Here is a 24,202-nt window from a genome sequence, read left to right as displayed (position 1 = left end):
TTTGGGGTCCCTACCCGTATTTTGGGGTTCCTGTCCATATTCTGGGGTCCCCCCGCATCCTTTTGGGGTCCCTGCACCTTTTGGGGTCCTTACAGAGTTTTGGGGTCCCTGTACAATTTGGGGTCCCTTTTTGAGGTTTCCCTGCACCCTTTTGGGCTCCCCGCACATTTTGGGGTCCCTGCCGTGTTTTGGGGTTCCTGTCCATATTTTGGGGTCCTTGCACCCTTTTGGGGTCCCTCCCCGTGTTTTGGGGTCCCTGTACATTTTGGGGTCCCCTTTTCACGGTTTCCTTCACCCTTTTGGGGTTCCCCCGCACCCTTTTGGGGTCCTTACAGAGTTTTGGGGCCCCCCGCACATTTTGGGGTCCCCTCTCCCTTTTGGGATCTCCCCATTCCCATTAAGCCGCGCGAGTCCTCCAGGCCGCCAGGGGGCGCTGTGCCGCTCTCTGCCCCTCCCGCTCCCATCTCGCTGGTTCCGGTGCCGCGTCTCGTTGTTTCCGGTGCCGCGTCTCGCTGGTTCCGGTGCCGCGTCTCGCTGGTTCCGGTGCCGCGTCTCGCTGGTTCCGGCGGCGGGCGCGCAGCGGGAGCGGCCCCGGCGGCGGCGGCGGCGGCGGCGGCGGGAGCGGCCCGGCCCCGCCATGTGGTTCATGTACGTGCTCAGCTGGCTGTCCCTGCTCGTGCAGGTGGCCTTTGTCACCTTGGCCATCGGTGAGAGCGCCCCGGGGGCTGCGCGAAGGGAGCGGGCCCGCTCGGGCCGTGTCGCGATATGGCGGGGGAGGGCAGGGCTGAGGGGAGGGGGGAGAACCCCCGGGGGCCCGAGGGCACCGGGGGATCGGGGTGGCCCCGGCAGTTGGGGGCCATGGGTGTCCCCAAGGCCTGCAGCTGTCCCTGAGATTTGAGGTCCTTGAGTGTCCCCAAACCCTCAGAGTGTCCCAAGGATTTGGGGTCCCTGGGTGTCCCTGAGCCCTCAGGATGTCCCCAAGCCTTGGAGTCTCTTGGTGTCCCCAAACCTCCAGGGTGTCCCCAACATTGAGGGTCTCAGAGTGTCCCCAACATTGAGGGTCCCTGGGTGTCCCCAAGGCCTTAAATTGTCCCTGAGATTTGGGGTCCTTGGGTGTCCCTGAGCCCTCAGAGTGTCCCAAGCCTGGAGGTCCCGGGGTGTCCCCAAGCCCTTACATTGTCCCCAAGACTTGGAGTCTCTTGGTGTCCCCAAGGCCACAGAGTGTCCCCAAGATTTGGGGTGTCTGGGTGTCCCCAAAGCCTTAAATTGTCCCAGAGATTTGGGGTCCCTGGGTGTCCCTGAGCCCTCAGAGTGTCCCCAAGATTTGGGGTCCTTGGGTGTCCCCAAACTCTCAGAGTGTCCCAAGGATTTGGGGTCCCTGGGTGTCCTCGAGCCATCAGGGTGTCCCCAAGTTTAGAGGTCCCTGGGTGTCCCCAAGGCCTTCAATTGTCCCTGAGATTTGGGATCCTTGAGTGTCCCCAAGCCCTTGGGGTGTCCCCAAGAATTTGTGCTCCCTGGGTGTCCCCAAAGCCCTCAGAGTGTCCCCCAACATTGAGGGGTCCTTGGGTGTCCCCAAGGCCTTAAATTGTCCCTGAGATTTGGGGTCCCTGAGTGTCCCCAGACTCTCAGAGTGTCCCCAGGACTGTGAGTCCCTTGGTGTCCCCAAACCCTCGGGGTGTCCCCAACACTGAAGGTCTCTGGGTGTCCCCAAGGCCTGCAATTGTCCCTGAGATTTGGGATCCTTGAGTGTCCCCAAACCTTCAGAATGTGCCCAATATTTGGGGTCCCTGGGTGTCCCTGAGTCTTCAGGATGTCCCCAAGACTGGAGGTCCCTGGGTGTCCCCAAACCCTTCAATTGTCCCTGAGATTTGGGGTCCTTGAGTGTCCCTGAGCTCTCAGAGTGTCCCAAGGATTTGGGGTCCCTGGGTGTCCCCAAACCCTCAGGATGTCCCCAAGTTTAGAGGTCCCTGGGTGTCCCCAAACCCTTCAATTGTCCCTGAGATTTTGGGTCCCTGAGTGTCCCCAAACCCTCAGAGTGTCCCCAAGACTGGAGGTCCCTGGGTGTCCCCAAACCCTCAGGGTGTCCCCAATACTGACAGTCTCTGGGTGTCCCCAAACCCTCAGAGTGTCCCAAGAATTTGGGGTCCCTGGGTGTCCCCAAGCCCTCAGGATGTCCCCGAGATTTGGGGTCCCTGGGTGTCCCCAAAGCCGCCATGGGCCGGTGCCATCGGTGTCCCCATGGTGCCATCGGTGTCCCTGCGGTGCCATTGCTGTCCCCATGGTGCCATGGGTGTCCCCAGTACCATGGGTGCCATGGGTGCCATCGGAGTCCCCACGGTGCCATCGGTGTCCCCGGTGCCATGGGTGCCATGGGTGCCATCGGTGTCCCCGGTGCCATGGGTGTCATGGGTGTCCCCATGGGTGTCCCCAGTGCCATTGGTGTCCCCAGTACCATGGGTGCCATGGGTGCCATCGGTGTCCCTGGTGCCATCGGGTGTCCCCACTGGTGCCAGTGTGGTGTCCCCACGCTGTCCCCATGGTGTCCCCATGGTGTCCCCACACTGTCCCCGCACTGTCCCCGCGCTGTCCCCACACTGTCCCCGCGCTGTCCCCACACTGTCCCCGCGCTGTCCCCGCAGCGGCCGGGCTCTATTACCTGGCCGAGCTGATCGAGGAGTACACGGTGGCCACCAGGAGGATCATCAAATCCATGATCTGGGTGAGTCTGGCAACCCAAACCCCAAATAGCCCGGAAACCCCAAATACCCCAAATCCCAGAAACCCCAAACCCCAAATACCCCAAATCCCAGAAACCCCAAATGCCAGAAACCCCAAATCCCAGAAACCCCAAACCCCAGAAACCCCAAATCCTGGAAACCTCAAATCCTGGAAACCACAAATCCTGGAAATCCCAAACCCCAGAAACCCCAAATCGCAGAAAGCCCAAATCCCAAAAACCTCAAATCCCAGAAACCCCAAATCCGAGAAACCCAAAACCCCAAATGCCCCAAATCCCAGAAATCCCAAATCCCAGAAACCCCAAATCCTGGAAATCCCAAACCTCCCAAATCTCAGAAACCCCAAACCCCAGAAACCCCAAATTCCAGAAACCCTAAATCCTGGAAATCCCAAATACCCCAAACCCCAGAAACCCCAAATACTCCAAATCGCAGGAACTCCAAACCCCAGAAATCCCAAATCCCAGAAACGTCAAATCCTGGAAATCCCAAACCCCAGAAACCCCAAATACCCCAAACCCCAGAAATCCCAAACCCTGGATACCCCAAATAGCCCAAATCCCAGAAACGTCAAATCCTGGAAATCCCAAACCCCAGAAACCCCAAACCCCAGAAACACCAAATACCACAAGTGTCAGAAACTTCAAATCCCAGAAACCCCAGAAACCACAAATCCCAGAAATCCCAAACCCTGGAAACCCCAAATCCCAGAAACCCCAAATCCTGGAAACCCCAAACCCCAGAAATTTCAAATACCGCAAATGTCAGAAACCCCAAATCCCAGAAACCCCAAATCCCGGAAACCCCAAACACCAAATACCCCAAATCCCACAAACCTAAACCCCAGAAACCCCAAATGCCCCAAATCCCAGAAATCCCAAATCCTGGAAACCCCGAACCCCGGAAATCCCAAATATCCCAAATCCATGGGAAACCACAAATCCCCAAACCCCATGATTCCTGGGAAACCCCAAATTTCAGAAACCCCCAATCCCTGAAACCCCAAAACCCCAAACACCCCAAATCCCAGAAACCCCAAACCCCAGAAACCCCAAATCCCTGGTTTTTTTTCCCATTTGACTTTTTACCTAATTTTCTTCCCATTTGCCCCCCATTTTTCCCCCACTAACCCCATTTTTCCCCCATTTGCCCCCATTTGCCCCCATTTTCCCCCCCCAACCTCATTTTCCCCATTTTCCCCCCATTTCCCCCAACCCTTTTCCCATTATTTCCCTTTTTTTTCCCCCATCATTCCCCCATTATTCCCCCATTATTCCCCCATTATTCCCTCATTTCCCCCTCTTTTTTTCCCCCATTTCCCCCCAATTTTCCCCACTAACCCCTTTTTCCCCCCCACTTCCCCCAACCCTTTTCCCATTATTTCCCTCTTTTTTCCCCCGTCTTTTCCCAATTTCCCCCCCATTTCCCCCCTTTTTCCACATTTTTCCCCAACATTTTTCCCATCATTCCCCATCATTCCCCCATTATTCCCCCATCATTCCCCCATTATTCCCCCATTATTTCCCCATTATTCCCCCATCATTCCCCCATTATTCCCCCATTATTCCCCCATTATTCCCCATATTCTCTCCCCATTATTCCCCATTATTCCCCCATTATTCCCCATTATTCCCCATATTTCCCCATCATTCCCCATCATTCCCCATTATTCCCCATTATTCCCCCATTATTCCCCATTTTTCCCCATCATTCCCCCATTATTCCCCATTATTCCCCATTATTCCCCCATTTTTCCCCATTATTCCCCATTATTCCCCCATTATTCCCCCATTATTTCCCCCATTATTTCCCCGTTATTTCCCCGCAGTTCTCCTCGGCCGTGCTGCTGGGGCTGTTGCTGTTCGAGCGCTTCCCGGCCTCGCTGGTGCTCACGGGGCTCTTCAGTAACCTCGTGTACCTGGGGCTGCTGCAGAGCTTCCCCTGCATCGTGCTCACCTCCTCCAACTTCCTCCTCTCCTGCGGTCAGAGATGGGTTGGGGGAATTATTGGGGTTTTTTTGGGATTTTTTGGGATTTTTTGGGGATTTTTGGGGGTTTTTTTGGCAATTTTTCGTGATTTTTTGGGCATTTTTTGGGCATTTTTTGGGCATTTTTTGAGGGATTTGGAGGGGATTATGGGGATTTTTCTGGGAATTTTTGGGGATTTTTAGGGGAATTTTTTGGGTTTTTTGGGATTTTTTTGGGGATTTTTCGTGATTTTTTTCGGGATATTTTTGGGATTTTTTGGGGATTTTGGAGGGAATTCTTGGGGATTTTTCTGGGGAATTTCTGCGAATTTTTGGGAAATTTTTGAGGATTTTTGGGGGAATTTTTGGGATTTTTTGTGAATTTTTTGGGCATTTTTTGAGGGATTTTTTGGGGATTTTTGGAGGGAATTATTGGGGATTTTTGGAGGGGATTTTTGGGATTATTTTGGGGATTCTCTGAGTGCCCCAAAAGGCTCCGAATGCCCCAGGAATTTGGGGTTCCCCTGCATCGTGCTCACCTCCTCCAACTTCCTCCTCTCCTGCGGTCAGAGATGGGTTGGGGGAATTATTGGGGTTTTTTGGGATTTTTGGGGTTTTTTGGGGTTTTTTGGGATTTTTGGCAATTTTTGGTGATTTTTTTCGGGATTTTTTGGGGATTTTTTGGGGATTTTTTCATGACTTTTAGAAGAATTTTGAGGGAATTATTGGGGATTTTTCTGGGGATTTTTTTGGGGATTTTTTGGGGGATTTTTAGGGAATTTTATAGGATTATTTTGGGGATTATTTTAACTGCCCCAAAAGGCTCCGAATGCCCCAGGAATTTGGGGTTCCCCTGCATCGTGCTCACCTCCTCCAACTTCCTCCTCCTCCTGCGGTCAGAGATGGGTTGGGGGCAACTTATTGGGGTTTTTGGGATTTTTTTGGGATTTTTTTGGGGTTTTTTTGGGATTTTTGGGATTTTTTGGCAATTTTTCGTGATTTTTTTCGGGATTTTTTGGGGACTTTTTGGGGATTTTTTCATGATTTTTAGAAGAATTTGGAGGGAATTATTGGGGATTTTTCTGGGATTTTTTTGGGGGATTTTTAGGAATTTTATAGGATTATTTTGGGGATTATTTTAACTGCCCCAAAAGCGCTCGAATGCCCCAGGAATTTGGGGTTCCCTGCATCGTGCTCACCTCCTCCAACTGCCTCTCCTTGCCTCGGTCTGACACCTTTTGGGGCTTTTCTGGGGTTTTGTGGGGTTTTTGGGTTTTTGGGGGGTTTTTTGGGGATTTTTTGGGGATTTTTTTTGGGTTTTTTGGGGGTTTTTTGGGGATTTTTTGGCAATTTTTAGTGATTTTTTTGGCCATTTTTTGGGCATTTTTTGAGGGATTTGGAGGGGATTTTTGGGGATTTTTGGAGGGAATTATTGGGGATTTTTTGGGGATTTTTTGGGGTTTTTTTGGCAATTTTTAGTGATTTTTTGTGAATTTTTTTGGGGTTTTTTTTGGGAATTTTTCGGTAATTTTTTGTGAATTTTTTGGGCATTTTTTGAGGGATTTGGAGGGAATTATTGGGGATTTTTTAGGGATTTTTAGGATTTTTTTAGGGATTTTTTAGGGATTTTTTCGGGCATTTTTTGGGCATTTTTTGGGAATTTTTCAGTAATTTTTGAGGATTTTCTTGGGATTTTTCGGCCAATTCTTGGGATTTTTTGGGCACTTTTTGGGATTTTTTGGGGATTTTGGAGGGAATTCTTGGGGATTTTTATGAGGAATTTCTGGGAATTTTTGGGAAAATTTTGAGGATTTTTGGGGAGATTTTTTGGGATTTTTTGGGGAATTTTTGGGGTTTTTTTGGGGATTTTTTGGCAATTTTTAGTGATTTTTGGGGATTTTTTGGGGATTTTTTGAGGGATTTGGAGGGGATTTTTGGGGGGAATTATTGGGGATTTTTCTGGGGATTTTTGGGGATTTTTTTGGGAATTTTGGGGGGAATTTTGGGGGATTTTGGGGGGGATTTTTTGGAGGTATTTGGGATATTTTGGGGGAGTTTTTGGGATTTTTGGGAGGGTGTGTTTGGGGATTTTGGAGATTTTTTGGGGGATTTTTGGGGATTTTTTGGGAATTTTTGGGGGAATTTTTGGGGACTTTTTGGGGGGAATTTTTGGGGGGATTTTTGGGGGGGATTTTTGGGGGTATGTTTGGGGATTTTTTGGGAATTTTGGGGGAATTTTGGGGAATTTGGGGATTTGGGGGGTATTTTTTGGGGGATTTTGGGGGAATTTTGGGGATTTTGGGGGAATTTTTTGGGATTTTTTGGGAATTTTGGGGGGAAATTTGGGGATTTTTGGGGGGATTTTTTGGGGATTTTTGGGGGGATTTTTGGATTTTTTGGGGGGAATTTTTGGTGGATTTTTGGGGATTTTTTGGGGGGAATTTTGGGGAATTCTTTGGGAACTTTGGGGTGTTTTTGGGAATTTTTTGGGAATTTTTGGGGGAATTTTTGGGGGATTTTTGAGGAATTTTCGGGGAATTTTTTGGGGGATTTTTTGGTATTTTTGGGGAATTTTTGTGAGAATTTTGACAGCTCTTTCTGCATCTCCGCGAGGAATTTTCCGACCAAACCCTCAGCAATTTTTTCCACTTTCAAACCCCACATTTTACCATCAAAACCCCCAAAAATCCCCAAAAATCCCCCAAATTTCCACTTTCAACCTCAGCATTCCAGATTTGGGATTTTCCTTCCGGAACGTTCTGATCCCGTCGTTTTTTTCCCAATTTTTCCCCCCACAGTTTTGGTCGTGGTCAATCACTACCTGGCCTTTCAATATTTCGCTCGAGGAATTTTATCTTTTCTCCGAGGTGAGATCCTCAAAAAAATTTGGGATTTTCCTCCTTTTTCCCCATTTAGGAAACAAAAAAAAAATTATTCCCAATTTTTTTGCCTTGGTTGACTTTGATTTTCTTCAAAAAATTAAAATTTATTTTGAATTTTTTCCAAGTTTTTTTGGAGATTTCTTCAAATTCTGAAATTCCTTGGTAATTCCAGATTTGGGGTTTTCTCAGGAAATTCCAGGAATGTGGAATGTAAATCCCAAATTATCCCTAAAATGTGAAAATTTTAGGAATTTTAGGTAAAAAAATCATTAAAATTCCATTTTTTTATTAATTAACCCCAAAATATTTCCCATTAGGAATTCCCTGAGAAAAATCCCAACAAACCAAAATCCCATAAAAAAATGAGTAAAATCCAATTTTTTCCCTGAATTTTGGGTTTTTTTTTCATGAATTTTCCCAGGAATATTTAATTCAATTAATTAAAATTTTAATTAAATAAATCTTTCATGAAAATCTGGGAATTCCAAAGCGGGAAGAGCGAAAAAATGGGGGAAAAACTCCGGGGAAATTTTATTTTTAATCCCACAAAAAAAGGGGAGAGATTGGGAATTTTCTTTGGGAATTCTTGGAATTTTTTGGGGTTGGAATTTTGGGATTTCTGAACTGGAATTTTGGGAATTCTGGGTTGGAATTTTCCATTGGAATTCTCAAAATTTTGGGGTTTTTGGAGTTCGAATTTTGGGAATTTCCGTTGGAATTCTTGGGGTTTTGGGGTTGGAATTTTGGGATTTTTGAATTGGAATTTTGGGAATTCTGCGGGTCCAGGTTTAGGAATTTTCCATTGGAATTCTTGGAATTTTTTTGGGGTTGGGTTGGAATTTTGGGATTTCTGGGCTGGAATTTTGGGGAATTCTGGGTCCGGTTGGAATTTTCCATAGGAATTTTTGGAATTTTGGGGTTTTGGGATTGGAATTTTGGGATTTCTGAGTTGGAATTTTGGGATTTCTGTGGGTCCAGGTTTAGGAATTTTCCATTGGAATTCTTGGAATTTTGGGGTTGGAATTTTGGGATTTCCAGGCTGGAATTTTGGGGAATTCTGCAGGTCCTGGCTGGAAATTTTCCATTGGAATTCTCGAAATTTTGGGGTTTTTGGGATTGGAATTTTGGGATTTCTGAGTTGGAATTTTGGGATTTCTGTGGGTCCAGGTTTAGGAATTTTCCATTGGAATTCTTGGAATTTTGGGGTTTTTTGGGTTGGAATTTTGGGATTTCTGAGCTGGAATTTTGGGAATTCTGGGTTGGAATTTTGGGATTTTTGGAATTGGAATTTTGGGGAATTCTGCAGGTCCAGGTTTAGGAATTTTCCATTGGAATTCTTGGAATTTTGGGGTTGGAATTTTGGGATTTCCAGGCTGGAATTTTAGGGAATTCTGCAGGTCCAGGTTTAGGAATTTTCCGTAGGAATTCTTGGAATTTTTGGGGTTTTTGGGTTGGAATTTTTGGGGTTTTGGGGTTGGAATTTTGGGAATTCTGCAGGTCCAGGTTTAGGAATTTTCCATTGGAATTCTTGGAATTTTTTGGGGTTGGAATTTTGGGATTTCTGAACTGGAATTTTGGGGAATTCTGGGTTGGAATTTTCCATTGGAATTCTCAAAATTTTGGGGGTTTTGGGTTGGAATTTTTGGGATTTCCAAGTTGGAATTTTGGGGTTTCTGCAGGTCCAGGTTTAGGAATTTTCCATTGGAATTCTTGGAATTTTTGGGTTGGAATTTTGAGGATTTCCGGGCTGGAATTTTGGGAATTCTGGCTTCTTTCAAGGAAGAGCAAAAACAATTTGGGAACCCCTCGAGGAAACTTTTCCCCCACAAAAAAATGGGATGAGCTGGACGCTTTTCCTTAGGAATTCTTGGAACTTTGAGGTTTTTGGGTCGGAATTTTTGGGGTTTTTGGGGTTGGAATTTCGGGAATTCTGGTTGGAATTTTGGGAATTCTGCAGGTCCTGGCTTATTTCACCTTCTGCCTGTGGCTGATTCCCTTCGCCTTCTTCGTGTCGCTGTCGGCCGGGGAGAACGTCCTGCCCTCCACGGTGCAGCCCGGAGGTGGGAACGGGGTCGGGATCGGGATTGGGATTGGGATTGGGGTTGGGAATGGGATTGGGATTGGGATTGGGATCGGGATTGGGGTTGGGAATGGGATTGGGAATGGGATTGGGAATGAGTGGGAAAGGATTTTGAGTTTGTCCGGTTTCGATCCCGCTCAGAACGCCCCAGAAATTTGGGATTTTTGGGGGTCCTTGAGGCCTTCGAGGATCCCAGAAATTTGGGATTTTGGGGGGCACCGAGGATGACAATGCTGTGGAAATTTGGGATTTTTGGGGGTCCTTGAAGAATCCCAGAAATTTGGGGTCCTTGAGCCTTCAGAGAATCCCAGAAATTTGGGATTTTGGGGGGGATCGCTGAGCCCCTGGAGAATCCCAAGGATTGAACGTCCTGAACTCCACGGTGCAGCCCGGAGGTGGGAATGGGGTTGGGATTGGGATTGGGATTGGGATTGGGATTGGGATTGGGAATGGGATTGGGATTGGGAATGGATGGAAAAGGATTTTGAGTTTGTCCGGTTTCGATCCCGCTCAGAACGTCCCAGAAATTTGGGATTTTTTGGGGTCCCCAAAGGCTCAGAATATCCCAGAAATTTGGGGTCCCAAAGCTCAAAGCCCAGATTTGGGACCTGCCCCAAATTCCCAGAATTGGGACCCAAAGCCAAAGACCCAGAATTTGGGACTGGGTGCCCCAAAATGTCCCAGAAATTTGGGATTCCTGGAGCTTCCTGTGGGCTCAGAATATCCCAAAAATTTGGGATTTTTAGGGGTCACCAAGGACCAGAATGTCCCAGAAATTTGGGATTTTTGGGATCCCTAAAGGCTCAGAATGTCCCAGAAATTTGGGATCCCAAAGCCTCAAAGAACCTCAGAAATTTTGGGATCCCTGGGTGCCCCAAATTCTCCAAATGTCCCAGAAATTTGGGATCCCTGGGGCTCCCTGAAATCTTGGAGAATCCCAAGAAATTTGGGATTCCTGGGGCTTCCTGTGGGCTCAGAATATCCCAGAAATTTTGGGATTTTTGGGGTCCCCAGTGGCTCAGAATGTCCCAAAAATTTGGGGTCCCAAAGGTTGAAAGATTCCCAGAAATTTGGGATCCTTGGGTGCCCCAAAATGTCCCAGAAATTTGGGGTTCCTGGGGCTTCCCAAGGGCTCAGAATGTCCCAAAAATTTGGGATTTTTGGGGGTCACCAAGGGTCAGAATATCCCAGAAATTGGGGATCCCAAAGGCTCAAAGAATCCCAGAAATTTTGGGGTTCCTGGGTGCCCCAAATTCTCCAAATGTCCCAGAAATTTGGGATCCCTGGGGCTTCCCAAGGGCTCAGAATGTCCCAAAAATTTGGGATTTTAGGGGTCACCAAGGGTCAGAATATCCCAGAAATTTGGGATCCCAAAGGCTCAAAGAATCCCAGAAATTTGGGATCCTTGGGTGCCCCAAATGTCCCAAAAATTTGGGATCCCTGGGAGTCCCTGAAATCTTGGAGAATCCCAGAAATTTGGGATTCCTGGGGCGTCCTGTGGACTCAGAATGTCCCAAAAATTTGGGATTTTTAGGGGTTACCAAGGATCAAAATGTCCCAGAAATTTGGGGTCCCAAAGGCTCAAAGAATCCCAGAAATTTGGGATCCTTGGGTGCCCCAAAATGTCTCAGAAATTTGGGATCCCTGAGGTTTCCTGTGGGCTCAGAATGTCCCAAAAATTTGGGATTTTTGGGATCCCCAAAGGCTCAGAATGTCCCAGAAATTGGGGATCCCAAAGGCTTGAAGAACCTCAGAAATTTTGGGATTCCTGGGTGCCCCAAATTCTCCAAATGTCCCAAAAATTTGGGATCCCTGGGGCTTCCCAAGGGCTCAGAATGTCCCAAAAATTTGGGATTTTTGGGGTCCCCAAAGGATCAGAATATCCCAGAAATTTGGGATCCCAAAGGCTCAAAGAATCCCAGAAATTTGGGATTCCTGGGTGCCCCAAAATGTCCCAGAAATTTGGGGTTCCTGGGGCTTCCCAAAGGCTCAGAATGTCCCAGAAATTTGGGATTTTTGGGGATCACCAAGTGTCGGAATGTCCCAAAATTTTGGGATTTTTTGGGGTCACCAAGGCTCAGAATGTCCCAGAAATTTGGCATCCCAAAAATTTATGGCATTCCTGAGCTTTTGGAGAATCCCATAAATTTGGGGATCCCTGCTTACCCCAAAACTCCAATCCCACATTCCCCGGTGGGATCCGGGAGCAGCCACAACTTCCTTTGGGAATTCCGTCCTGCTCCCAAAAAAATCCTCCCAAAAATTCTCCTGAAATTCCCCCCCCTCTGGAATTCTGATCCCGTTCCTGGTTTTCCGCAGACGACGTCGTCTCCAATTATTTCACCAAGGGGAAAAGAGGGAAACGCTCCGGGATTCTCCTGATTTTCTCCTTCATCAAGGAAGCCATCCTGCCCAGCAGGCAGAAAATTTACTGAAATCCGGGAATTTTCGGGAATTTTCGGGAATATCCAGAAGATCCCGCAGCCGGAATATCCCAAATTTCCGCCCCTTTTTTTTTGGGAATTCTTTGGGAATTCAGAGACTTGGACACTCCCGGAGGTGCCGACCGCGCTTGGGGTTTTTTTCCTTGCTGATGCCTTGGGAATGTTTTCATGGAAAATCTTGGGAATTTTGGGGATTTCCCCAGTTCCCTGAGGGTTTTTGGGTTTTTTTGGAGCTGCTTCTGGATTTTCCTGAGGGTTCCACAGAGCCATGAATTTTTAAAAAAATGGGAAAAATCGGGATAAATCCCGAGGATTCCACGCTGTCCCTTCATTCCGGTTTTCCAGAAGGAATGATCCCAAAATAAAAAAAAAAAAAATCAGGATTTGGGGTGGTTTAAATCCTGGAAATTCCCGTTTTTCCCCTCCAGCAAAACCTTGGGAAGGAGTTGATGGGAATCTCGGTTTTTCCAGGGAATTCCCAGAATTTTTCTGATCCTGCGAGCGAGGGGGGAATGTTGAGAATTCCCAGATTTTTTTTCCTTCTCCCTTTTCCAAAGGATGAAAAATCCTCAGAGGGAGCTGCACATTTCTTCTTTCCCATCCGAAAATTCCCGTTTTTTTTTTTTTTCCGGATTTTTCCATTCCCGCCTCAGCCAGACTTGGGAATTCCCAATCCAGAACATTTTTTTGAGGAATTCCCCAAACAAATTCTTTTGGAAAAGCTGGAATTTTTCTCCAAGACCTCTTGGATTGGGATTTTTTGATTTTTTTTTTGGGATTTTTTTTTCCCCTCTGGATTTGCTGGAAAATTCCAGGATGGGAATGAGGAAAATCAGGAATTCCTGATTTCCTTTGAATCCCGGTTTTCCTGGGAATTTTTTCCCCCAGCTGTTTTTCCATCTTTTTTTCCAACCTGGATTTCAAGAGCCGAATCAGATTTTAGGGAAATTGTGGAAATCCATAAATATTGAACCAGGAAAAGGAAATTTGGGATGAAACCCCCGGAAATTTGGGAAAAACTTTCCCAGAAATTGATGAATAAAGTGGAGAAATCCTGGATTTTCCTTGGGGTTTTTATGGGATTGGGATTTTTCTGGGTCCCTGGAAGCGTCCAAGGCCGGGTCGTGGAATTTGGATGGAATTTTGCCGCAGGAATTCCAGGATTTTGGGGGAAATTCATGGATTCAGATCCCATCCCCCATCCTGTGGGATCGTGGATTTTCCTGGATCTGGGCGGGAAAAGGAAATTCCCGGGCTCTGGAAGCAGCAGGGAGAGCCCAAAAAAAGCTGGATTGGGAAAAATCGGGGAAAAAACTCCGGGATTTGGAAAGATCCAGGAAAAAGCTCCAGGAAAGTTCCAGGATTTGGAGAAATCTGGGAAAAAACTCCAAGAAAGTTCCAGGATTTGGGAAAATCTGCAAAAATCTCCAAGATTTGGAAAAATCTGGGGAAAATTTCCAGGAAAGTTCCAGGAATTGGAGAAATCTGGGAAAAATCTCCAGGATTTGGGAAAATCCAGGAAAAAACCCCAAAAAAGTTCCAGGATTTGGGAAAATCTGTGAAAATCTCCAGGAAGGTCCCAGGATTTGGAGAAATCCAGGAAAATCTCCAAGAAAGTTCCAGGATTTGGGAAAATCTGCAAAAATCTCCAAGATTTGGAAAAATCTGGGGAAAATTTCCAGGAAAGTTCCAGGAATTGGAGAAATCTGGGAAAAATCTCCAGGATTTGGGAAAATCTGGGAAAAAACCCCAAGAAAGTTCCAGGATTTGGAGAAGTCGGGAAAAATCTCCAAGATTTGGAAAAATCTCCAGGAAAGTTCCAGGATTTGGGAAAAATCTGGGAAGAAACTCCATGAAAGTTCCAGGAATTGGAGAAATCCAGGAAAAATCTCTAGGATTTGGAAAGATTTGGGAAAAAACTCCAGGAAAGTTCCAGGATTTGGGAAAAATCTGGGAAAAACCTCCAGGATTTGGGAAAATCTGGGAAAAATCCCCAGGAAGGTTCCAGGAATTGGAGAAATCCGGGAAAAATCTCCAGGATTTGGGAAAATCCAGGAAAAAACTCCAAGAAAGTTCCAGGATTTGGGAAAATCTGCGAAAATCTCCAGGAAAGTTCCAAGATTTGGAGAAATCTGGGAAAAAGCTCCAGGATTTGGAAAGATCCAGGAAAAATCTCCAGGGAGGTTCCAGGATTTGGAGAAGTCGAGGAAAAATCTCCAGGATTTGGAAAGATCCGGGAAAAATCTCCAAAAAGTTCCAAGATTTGGAAAAATCCAGGGAAAAAGCTCCAGGAAAGTTCCAGGAATTGGAGAAATCTGGGAAAAATCTCAAAGATTTGGAAAAATCCGGGAAAAATCTCCAAAAAGTTCCAAGATTTGGAAAAATCCAGGGAAAAAGCTCCAGGAAAGTTCCAGGATTTGGAGAAATCTGGGAAAAATCTCCAAGATTTGGAAAAATCTCCAGGAAAGTTCCAGGATTTGGGAAAATCTAGGAAAAAGCTCCAGGAAATTTCCAGGATTTGGAAAGATCTGGGAAAAATCTCCAGGAAAGTTCCAGGATTTGGGAAAATCTGGGAAAAAAACTCCAGGAAAGTTCCAGGATTTGGAGAAATCTGGGAAAAATCTCCAGGATTTGGAAAGACCCGGGAAAAAACCCCAAGAAAGTTCCAGGATTTGGAGAAGTCGGGGAAAAATCTCCAAGATTTGGAAAAATCTGGGAAAAATCTCCAGGATTTGGAAAAATCTCCAGGAAAGTTCGAGGATTTGGGAAAAATCTGGGAAAAAACTCCAGGATTTGGAGAAATACAGGAAAAATCTCCAGGAAAGTTCCAGGATTTGGGAAAATCCGGGAAAATTTTGTGCTTCTTTTTCATCAGGAATTTCCCTTTTCCAGGTTTTTTTTTTGGGGGGGGCCTCTCCTTCCCAGTTTTCCTCCAGGAAAAGGAGCAGAAATTCCAGGAAATTTGGGAAAAAAATCCCTCCCAACCTTAAATCTTTGAGTTCCAGCTGGAGGAGGAGGAGGGGAAAAAAAAACCGGGAAAAAAAACCCTAAATCCAAGGGAATTCCCGAAAATGGAGGATTTGGGATTCCTGGGAAAGCAGCTTTGGAATAATTCCAGGTGGTCCAAAATCCGAGGGAAAGAAAGGATTTTATTTGGGTGTTGGAGGAAAGGAGGAGCTGCCAGAGGTTCGGTGGGATTTTTGGGGAAGGAATTCCCGAATTTTGGGGGAATTTGGAGGGTGGGATGGAATTCCATGGGGTGGGCGGGGTTTGGGTGGTTCCCGAGGCAAAGTAAGGTGGAATTCCAGGGGATCCCGTTTTTCCAGGAGGGTGGGAAATTTTGGGGAAGGAGAATGGAAAATTTTGGGAAAAAAAAAGGGTGGGAAATCCTCGGAAAATCTTGGGGATGGAGGGTGGGAAATTTTGGGAAAGGAGGCAGGAAATTCTGGGAATTGAGGGTGGAAAATGCTGGAAAAATCTTGGGAATGGAGAGTAGGAAATCCCAGGAAATGAGGGTGGAAAAATCCCTGAAAAATCTTGGGAAAAAGGGGTGGAAAATTCTGGGAATTGAGGGCAGGAAATCCTGGAAAGGAGGCGGGAGAATCTTGGGAAAAAAGGGTGGGAAATCCTCGGAAAATCTTGGGAATGGAGGGTGGGAAATTCCGGGAAAGGAGGCAGGAAAATCTGGGAGAGGAGCATGGGAAATTCTGGGAAAGGAGAATGGAAAATTTTGGGAAAAAAAGGGTGGGAAATCCTTGGAATGGAGGGTGGAAAATTCCGGGAAAGGAAGCAGGAAAATGTGGGAGAGGAGGGTGGGAAATTCTGGGAAAAAAGGGTGGGAAATCCTCAGAAAATCTTGGGAATGGAGGGTGGGAAATCCCAGGAAATGAGGGTGGAAAATCCTGGAAAGGAGGGTGGGAAATCCCTGGAAAATCTTGGGAAAAATGGGTGGAAAATTCTGGGAATTGAGGGCAGGAAATCCTGAGAATTGAGGGTGAGGAAATCCTGGAAAGGAGGCAGGAAAATCTTGGGAAAAAAGGGTGGGAAATCCTTGGAAATTGGGGTGGGAAATTCTGGGAATTGAGGGTGGAAAATCCTGGAAAAATCCTGGGAATGGAGGGGGGAAAATCCTAGGAAATGAGGGAGGAAAATCCCTGAAAAATCTTGGGAAAAAGGATGGGAAATCCTTGGAAATTAGGGTGGAAAATCCTGGGAATTGGGGTGGGAAATCCTGGCAAAGCAGAGCGGGAAATTTTGGGAATTGAGGGTGGAAAATCCTGGGAGTTGAGGATGGGAAATCCTGGCAAAGGAGGCAGGAAAATCTCGGGGAAAAAAGGGTGGGAAATCCTTGGAAATTAGGGTGGAAAATCCTGGGAATTGAGGGTGGAAAATCCTGGGAAATAAGGGCAGGAAATCCTGGAAAGGAGGGTGGAAAATCCCTGGAAAATCTTGGGAAATAAGGGTGGAAAATTCTGGGAATTGGGGTGGGAAATCCTGGGAAAGGAGAATGGAAAATTTTGGGAAAAAAAGGGTGGGAAATCCTCGGAAAATCTTGGGAATGGAGGGTGGAAAATTCCGGGAAAGGAGGCAGGAAAATCTGGGAGAGGAGGGTGGGAAATTCTGGGAATTGAGGGTGGAAAATCCTGGAAAAATCTTGGGAATGGAGGGTGGGAAATCCCAGGAAATGAGGGCGGGAAATCCTGGAAAGGAGGGTGGGAAATCCTGGGAAAATCTTGGGAAAAATGGGTGGAAAATTCTGGGAATTGAGGGCAGGAAATCCTGAGAATTGAGGGTGAGGAAATCCTGGAAAGGAGGCAGGAAAATCTTGGGAAAAAAGGGTGGGAAGTCCTTGGAAATTAGGGTGGGAAATTCTGGGAATTGAGGGTGGAAAATCCTGGAAAAATCCTGGGAATGGAGGGGGGAAAATCCTAGGAAATGAGGGAGGAAAATCCCTGAAAAATCTTGGGAAAAAGGGTGGGAAATCCTTGGAAATTAGGGTGGGAAATTCTGGGAATTGAGGGTGGAAAATCCTGGAAAAATCTTGGGAATGGAGGGTGGGATATCCCAGGAAATGAGGGTGGGAAATCCTGGGAAAATCTTGGGAAAAAAGGGTGGGAAATCCTTGGAAATTAGGGTGGAAAATCCTGGGAATTGGGGTGGGAAATCCTGGGAAAGGAGAGTGGGAAATTTTGGGAATCGAGGGTGGAAAATTCTGGGAATTGAGGATGGGAAGTCCTGGAAAGGAGGCAGGAAAATCTTGGGAAAAAAGGGTGGGAAATCCTTGGAAATTAGGGTGGGAAATCTTGGGAATTGAGGGTAGGAAATCCTGGAAAGGAGGCAGGAAAATCTTGGGAAAAAAGGGTGGGAAATCCTCGCAAAATCTTAGGGATGGAGGGTGGAAAATTCCGGGAAAGGAGGCAGGAAAATCTGGGAGAGGAGGGTGGGAAATTCTGGGAATTGAGGGTGGAAAATCCTGGAAAAATCTTGGGAACGGAGGGTGGGAAATCCCAGGAAATGAGGGCGGGAAATCCCTGAAAAATCTTGGGAAAAAGAGGTGGAAAATTCTGGGAATTGAGGATGGGAAGTCCTGGAAAGGAGGCAGGAAAATCTGGGGAAAAAAGGGTGGGAAATCCTTGGAAATTAGGGTGGGAAATTCTGGGAATTGAGGGTAGGAAATCCTGGAAAAATCCTGGGAATGGAGGGGGGAAAATCCTAGGAAATGAGGGAGGAAAATCCCTGAAAAATCTTGGGAAAAAAGGGTGGGAAATCCTTGGAAATTAGGGTGGAAAATTCTGGGAATTGGGGTGGGAAATCCTGGTAAAGGAGAGCGGGAAATTTTGGGAATCGAGGGTGGAAAATCCTGGGAGTTGAGGATGGGAAATCCTGGCAAAGGAGGCAGGAAAATCTCGGGGAAAAAAGGGTGGGAAATTCTTGGAAATTAGGGTGGGAAATTCTGGGAATTGAGGGTGGAAAATCCTGGGAAATAAGGGCAGGAAATCCTGGAAAGGAGGGTGGAAAATCCCTGGAAAATCTTGGGAAATAAGGGTGGAAAATTCTGGGAATTGGGGTGGGAAATTCTGGGAATTGAGGGTGAAAAATCTTGGGAAAAAGGGTGGAAAATTCTGGGAAATTGAGGGCAGGAAATTCTGGGAAAGGAGGCAGGAAAATCTTAGGAAGGGAGGGTGGGAAATCCTGGGAATTGAGGGCAGGAAATTTTGGGAATGGAGGGTGGGAGATCGTGGGAAATTAGGGAGGAAAATCTTGGGAAAGGAGGGTGGAAAATTCTGGGAATCAAAGGTGGAAAATCCCAGAAAAATCCTGGGAATGGAGGTTGGGAAATCCTGGGAAAGGAGGGCAGAAAATCTCGGGGGAAAAGGGTGGAAAATCCTGGGAAATGGTCATGGAAAATCCCAGGAATTGAGGGCAGGAAATTCTGGGAATTGAGGGTGGGAAATTCTGGGAATTGAGGGCAGGAAATCCTGGGAATGGAGGGTGGAAAATTCCGGGAAAGGAGGCAGGAAAATCTGAGAGAGGAGGGTGGGAAATTCTGGGAATTGAGGGTGGAAAATCCTGGAAAAATCTTGGGAATGGAGGGTGGGAAATCCCAGGAAATGAGGGCGGGAAATCCCTGAAAAATCTTGGGAAAAAGAGGTGGAAAATTCTGGGAATTGAGGATGGGAAGTCCTGGAAAGGAGGCAGGAAAATCTGGGGAAAAAAGGGTGGGAAATCCTTGGAAATTAGGGTGGGAAATTCTGGGAATTGAGGGTAGGAAATCCTGGAAAAATCCTGGGAATGGAGGGGGGAAAATCCTAGGAAATGAGGGAGGAAAATCCCTGAAAAATCTTGGGAAAAAGGGTGGGAAATCCTTGGAAATTAGGGTGGGAAATTCTGGGAATTGAGGGTGGAAAATCCTGGGAAATAAGGGCAGGAAATCCTGGAAAGGAGGGTGGAAAATCCCTGGAAAATCTTGGGAAATAAGGGTGGAAAATTCTGGGAATTGGGGTGGGAAATCCTGGGAAAGGAGAATGGAAAATTTTGGGAAAAAAAGGGTGGGAAATCCTCGGAAAATCTTAGGGATGGAGGGTGGAAAATTCCGGGAAAGGAGGCAGGAAAATCTGGGGAAAAAAGGGTGGGAAATCCTTGGAAATTAGGGTGGGAAATTCTGGGAATTGAGGGTAGGAAATCCTGGAAAAATCCTGGGAATGGAGGGGGGAAAATCCTAGGAAATGAGGGAGGAAAATCCCTGAAAAATCTTGGGAAAAAGGGTGGGAAATCCTTGGAAATTAGGGTGGGAAATTCTGGGAATTGAGGGTGGAAAATCCTGGGAAATAAGGGCAGGAAATCCTGGAAAGGAGGGTGGAAAATCCCTGGAAAATCTTGGGAAATAAGGGTGGAAAATTCTGGGAATTGGGGTGGGAAATCCTGGGAAAGGAGAATGGAAAATTTTGGGAAAAAAAGGGTGGGAAATCCTCGGAAAATCTTAGGGATGGAGGGTGGAAAATTCCGGGAAAGGAGGCAGGAAAATCTGGGAGAGGAGGGTGGGAAATTCTGGGAATTGAGGGTGGGAAATTCTGGGAATTGAGGGTGGAAAATCCTGGAAAAATCCTGGGAATGGAGGGGGGAAAATCCTGGGAAATGAGGGAGGAAAATCCCTGAAAAATCTTGGGAAAAAGGATGGGAAATCCTTGGAAATTAGGGTGGAAAATCCTGGGAATTGGGGTGGGAAATCCTGGGAAAGGAGAGTGGGAAGTTTTGGGAATCGAGGGTGGAAAAACCTGGGAGTTGAGGATGGGAAATCCTGGCAAAGGAGGCAGGAAAATCTCGGGGAAAAAAGGGTGGGAAATCCTTGGAAATTAGGGTGGAAAATCTTGGGAATTGAGGGTGGAAAATCCTGGAAAAATCGTGGGAATGGAGGGGGGAAAATCCTGGGAAATGAGGCTGGAAAATCCCAGGAAATAAGGATGGGAACTCCTAGGAAATTAGGGTGGGAAATCCTGGGAAAATCCTGGGAGAGGAGGGTGGAAAATTCTGGGAATTGAGGGTGAAAAATCTTGGGAAAAAGGGTGGAAAATTCTGGGAATTAAAGGCAGGAAATTCTGGGAAAGGAGGCAGGAAAATCTTGGGAAGGGAGGGTGGGAAATCCAGGAAACAAGGTCGGGAAATCCCGGGAAAGGAAGGTGGGAAATTTGGGGGAAAAAAAGGAGTGGAAAATTCTGGGAAAGGAGGCAGGAAAATCCTGGGAATCGAAGGTGGGAAATCCTGGGAATTGAGGGCAGGAAATTTTGGGAATGGAGGGTGGGAGATCGTGGGAAATTAGGGAGGAAAATCTTGGGAAAGGAGGGTGGAAAATCTTGGGAAAGAAGGGTGGAAAATTCTGGGAATCAAAGGTGGAAAATCCCGGAAAAATCCTGGGAATGGAGGTCGGGAAATCCTGGGAAAGGAGGGCAGAAAATCTCGGGGGAAAAGGGCGGAAAATCCTGGGAAATGGTCGTGGAAAATCCCAGGAATTGAGGGCAGGAAATTCTGGGAATTGAGGGTGGGAAATTCTGGGAATTGAGGGCAGGAAATCCTGGGAATGGAGGGTGGAAAATTCCGGGAAAGGAGGCAGGAAAATCTGAGAGAGGAGGGTGGGAAATTCTGGGAATTGAGGGTGGAAAATCCTGGAAAAATCTTGGGAACGGAGGGTGGGAAATCCCAGGAAACGAGGGCGGTAAATCCCAGGAGAGGAGGGTGGGAAATGTTTGGTTGGAAGACCCTGGGAATTGATGGTGGGAAAATCCCGGGAAACGGAGGTGGGAAATCCCGGGAATTCCCGGGAAGCGGCTCCTAGGCCTTGTCCCCGCTGTCCCAAGCCCAGCGGGGGCGGGGACGCGTCCTGGGGAGGCCACCAAGGCCCCGGGGCCGGAAGGGGACAGCGGCCACGTCCTGGTCCTGGTCCTGGTCCTTGTCCTGGTCCTGGTCCTGGTTCATGTCCTGGTCCTTGTCCTGGTCCTGGTCCTGGTCCTGGTCCTGGTCCTGGTCGCGGTTTCCTGGGAACAGCCATGACAGGGATGGCAGCGGGGACAGGAAGGGACAGGGGGTGGCAGCCGCCGGTGTCACCCCCGCGCCCTCCTCGGGGACGTTCCCAGCTCGTACCCACGCGCGGCTCCGTCCCGGCTCCGTCGCCCTGGGCTCCCGCGGAATAATTCCTCGCAGAGTTGGTGCCCGTGGGATTGGTGCCCATGGGATTGGTGCCCATGGGATTCCCCATGGAACTGGTGCCCATGGGATTTGTGCCCATGGCATTCCTCATGGGATTGGTGCCCATGGAACTGGTGCCCTTGGAATTGGTGCCCATGGAATCGGTGCTCTTGGAAAGCTTTCCCATGGAATTGGTGCCCATGGAATGGTTCTCCATGGAAAGGTTTCCCATGGAATTCCCCATGGAACTGGTGCCCTTGGAATGGCTTCCCTTGGAATTGGTGCCCATGGAATTGGTGCCCATGGAATTGGTGCCCGTGGACTGGTGTCCCATGGAATTGGCACCCGTGCTATTCCCCATGGAATTGGTGCCCATGGAATTCCCCGTGGAACTGGTGCCCTTGGAACGGCTTCCCATGGAATTGGTGCCCATGGAATTCCCCAAGGAATTGTTGCTCATGGAACTGGTGCCCATGGAACTGGTGCCCTTGGACTGGTTTGCCGTGGAATCGGTGCCCGTGGAATCCCCCGTGGACTGGTTTCCCATGGAATTCCTCATGGAAATGGTGCCCTTTGAACTGGTGCCATTGGAATTGGTGCCCATGGAATTGGCACCCGTGGTATTCCCCATGGAACTGGTGCCCATGGAATTGGTGCCCATGGAACTGGTGCCCATGGAATGGCTTCCAATGGAATTGGTGCCCATGGAATTCCTCATGAAATTGATGCCCATGGAATTCCCCAAGGAATTATTGCTCATGGAACTGGTGCCCTTGGACTGGTTTCCCGTGGAATTGGTGCCCATGGAATCCCCCGTGGACTGGTTTCCCATGGAATTCCTCATGGAATTGGTGCCCATGGAATTCCCCAAGGAATTGTTGCTCATAGAATTGGTGCCCATGGAATTGGTGCCCATGGAATTGGTGCCCATGGAACTGGTGCCCATGGAATTCCCCATGGACTGGTTTCCCATGGAATCCCCTTATCCGTATCCCATGATTCGGAATCGGTGCCCATGGATTCTCGTTCCTGACGTTTCCCAGACCCTGGACGTTCCCATGGAACTGGTGCCCATGGACTGGTTTCCCATGGAACTGGTCCCCATGGAATTCCCCGTGGACTGGTTTCCAATGGAAGTGCCCACGGAACTGGTGCCCATGGAATTCCTCGTGGATTTGGTGCCCATGGAATCCCCCGTGGACTGGTTTCCCATGGGATTCTCCATGGAATCCGCCACGGCAGCGTCCAGGGCGCGGCGGCGCCGCTCCAGGATGGATCCCAGCTCCAGGGCCGATCCCAGCTCCCGATCCCGGCTCTGCCGGCTGCGCCTCCGGCTCGGCCTCCGCAGGGCGCCCTGAGACACGCGGGGTCACCGCGGGGACACCCAGAGGACACCATGGGGACAACAACGGGGGTGACATCGAGGGGACACCACGGGGACACCCAGGGGACACACCACGGCACACACAGGGACACCGGGAGAAAAACGGGCAGGGACACCATGGGGACCCCAGGGGACACCCGGACATTGAGGGGACACTGCAGGGACACCCAGGGGACCCCCAGGGGACACCACGGGGACATCGAGGGGACACCGAGGGGACACCATGGGGACACCCAGGGGACACCCAGGGCGACATTGAGGGGACATTGAGGGGACAACAGTGGCGACAGCGAGGGGACACCGGGGGTGACATCGAGGGGGACATTGAGGGGACACCATGGGGACAACAATGGGGACAGCGAGGGGACACCATGGGGACAACAACGGGGACATTGAGGGGACACCATGGGGACATCAAGGGAACATCATGGGGACATCAAGGGGAGGGATATCAAGGGGACATTGTGGGGACACTGAGGGGACACTATGGGGACACCAAGGGGACACCATGGGGACACCAAGGGGACACCATGGGGACACCATGGGGACATCATGGGGACATCAAGGGGAGGGATATCAAGGGGACATTGAGGGGACATCAAGGGGGACATTGAGGGGACATCAGGAGGAGGGGTCTCAAGGGGACATTGTGGGGACACCAAGGGGACACTGCAGGGACAGCGCAGCACCATGGGTGTACAAAGGGGACAGCTAAAGGGCCACCAGGGGGACAGCAAGGGACACCACAGGGACATAATGGGGACATCACAGGGACATCAAGGGGACATTGAGGGGACACCAAGGGGATGTCATGGGCATAGCATGGGGGCACCACAGGGACATCAAGGGACACCAAGGGGGCATCATCAGCACATGGAGGGGACACTGAGGGGACATCACGGGGACATCAAGGGGAACATCATGGAGACACCATGGGGACACCATGGGGACACTGCACAGGGACACCAAGGGGACATCATGGGGACACTGAGGGGACATCACGGGGACAGTGTGGGGACACCGAGGGGACACTGAGGGGACACGGAGGGGACAGCGCTGCCCACCAGGATCCCCCAGAACGCTCAAGCGCCGCTCTCCTGACCCCAGGGCCCGGAGTCCTGCTGGGAAATCAGGAACGGCTCAATCCCGGGAATTCCTGACCCCGGGAACGGCTCAATCCCGGGAATTCCCGACCCCAGGAACGGCTCAATCCTGGGAATTCCTGACCCGGGAGTGGCTCAATCCCGGGAATTCCCGACCCCAGGAACGGCTCAATCCTGGGAATTCCTGACACCGGGAATGGCTCAATCCCGGGAATGGCTCAATCCTGGGAATGGCTCAATCCCGGAATTCCTAACCCCAGGAATGGCTCAATCCCAGGAATTCCTGGGAACAGCTCAATCCCGGGAATTCCCGACCCCGGGAATGGTTCAATCCCAGGAATTCCTGACCCCGAGAACGGCTCAATCCTGGAATTCCTGACCTCGGGAATTCCTCAATCCCGGGAATTCCTGACCCCGGGAACGGC

General features: G+C 48.7%; 1 protein-coding gene across 1 annotated transcript; it reads left to right on the top strand.

Annotated features, from left to right (window-relative positions):
• The first annotated feature begins 583 nt into the window (after nt 1-583).
• Nucleotides 584-13,167, top strand: LOC115903297 (protein TEX261-like). Its single transcript, XM_030947647.1, is given in 7 exon segments — nt 584-707; nt 2,640-2,719; nt 4,567-4,720; nt 7,503-7,546; nt 7,548-7,571; nt 9,544-9,646; nt 11,986-13,167. Coding segments are annotated over 7 exon segments (591 nt in total). The 5' UTR covers nt 584-637; the 3' UTR covers nt 12,102-13,167.
• Nucleotides 13,168-24,202: the final 11,035 nt, after the last annotated feature.

This window comes from Camarhynchus parvulus, chromosome 4 (assembly GCF_901933205.1).
Source record: "Camarhynchus parvulus chromosome 4, STF_HiC, whole genome shotgun sequence".
Classification (NCBI taxonomy): domain Eukaryota; kingdom Metazoa; phylum Chordata; class Aves; order Passeriformes; family Thraupidae; genus Camarhynchus; species Camarhynchus parvulus.
The sequence above is the reverse complement of the archived record's forward strand: the minus strand, read 5'-3'. Positions and strand labels throughout refer to the sequence as shown.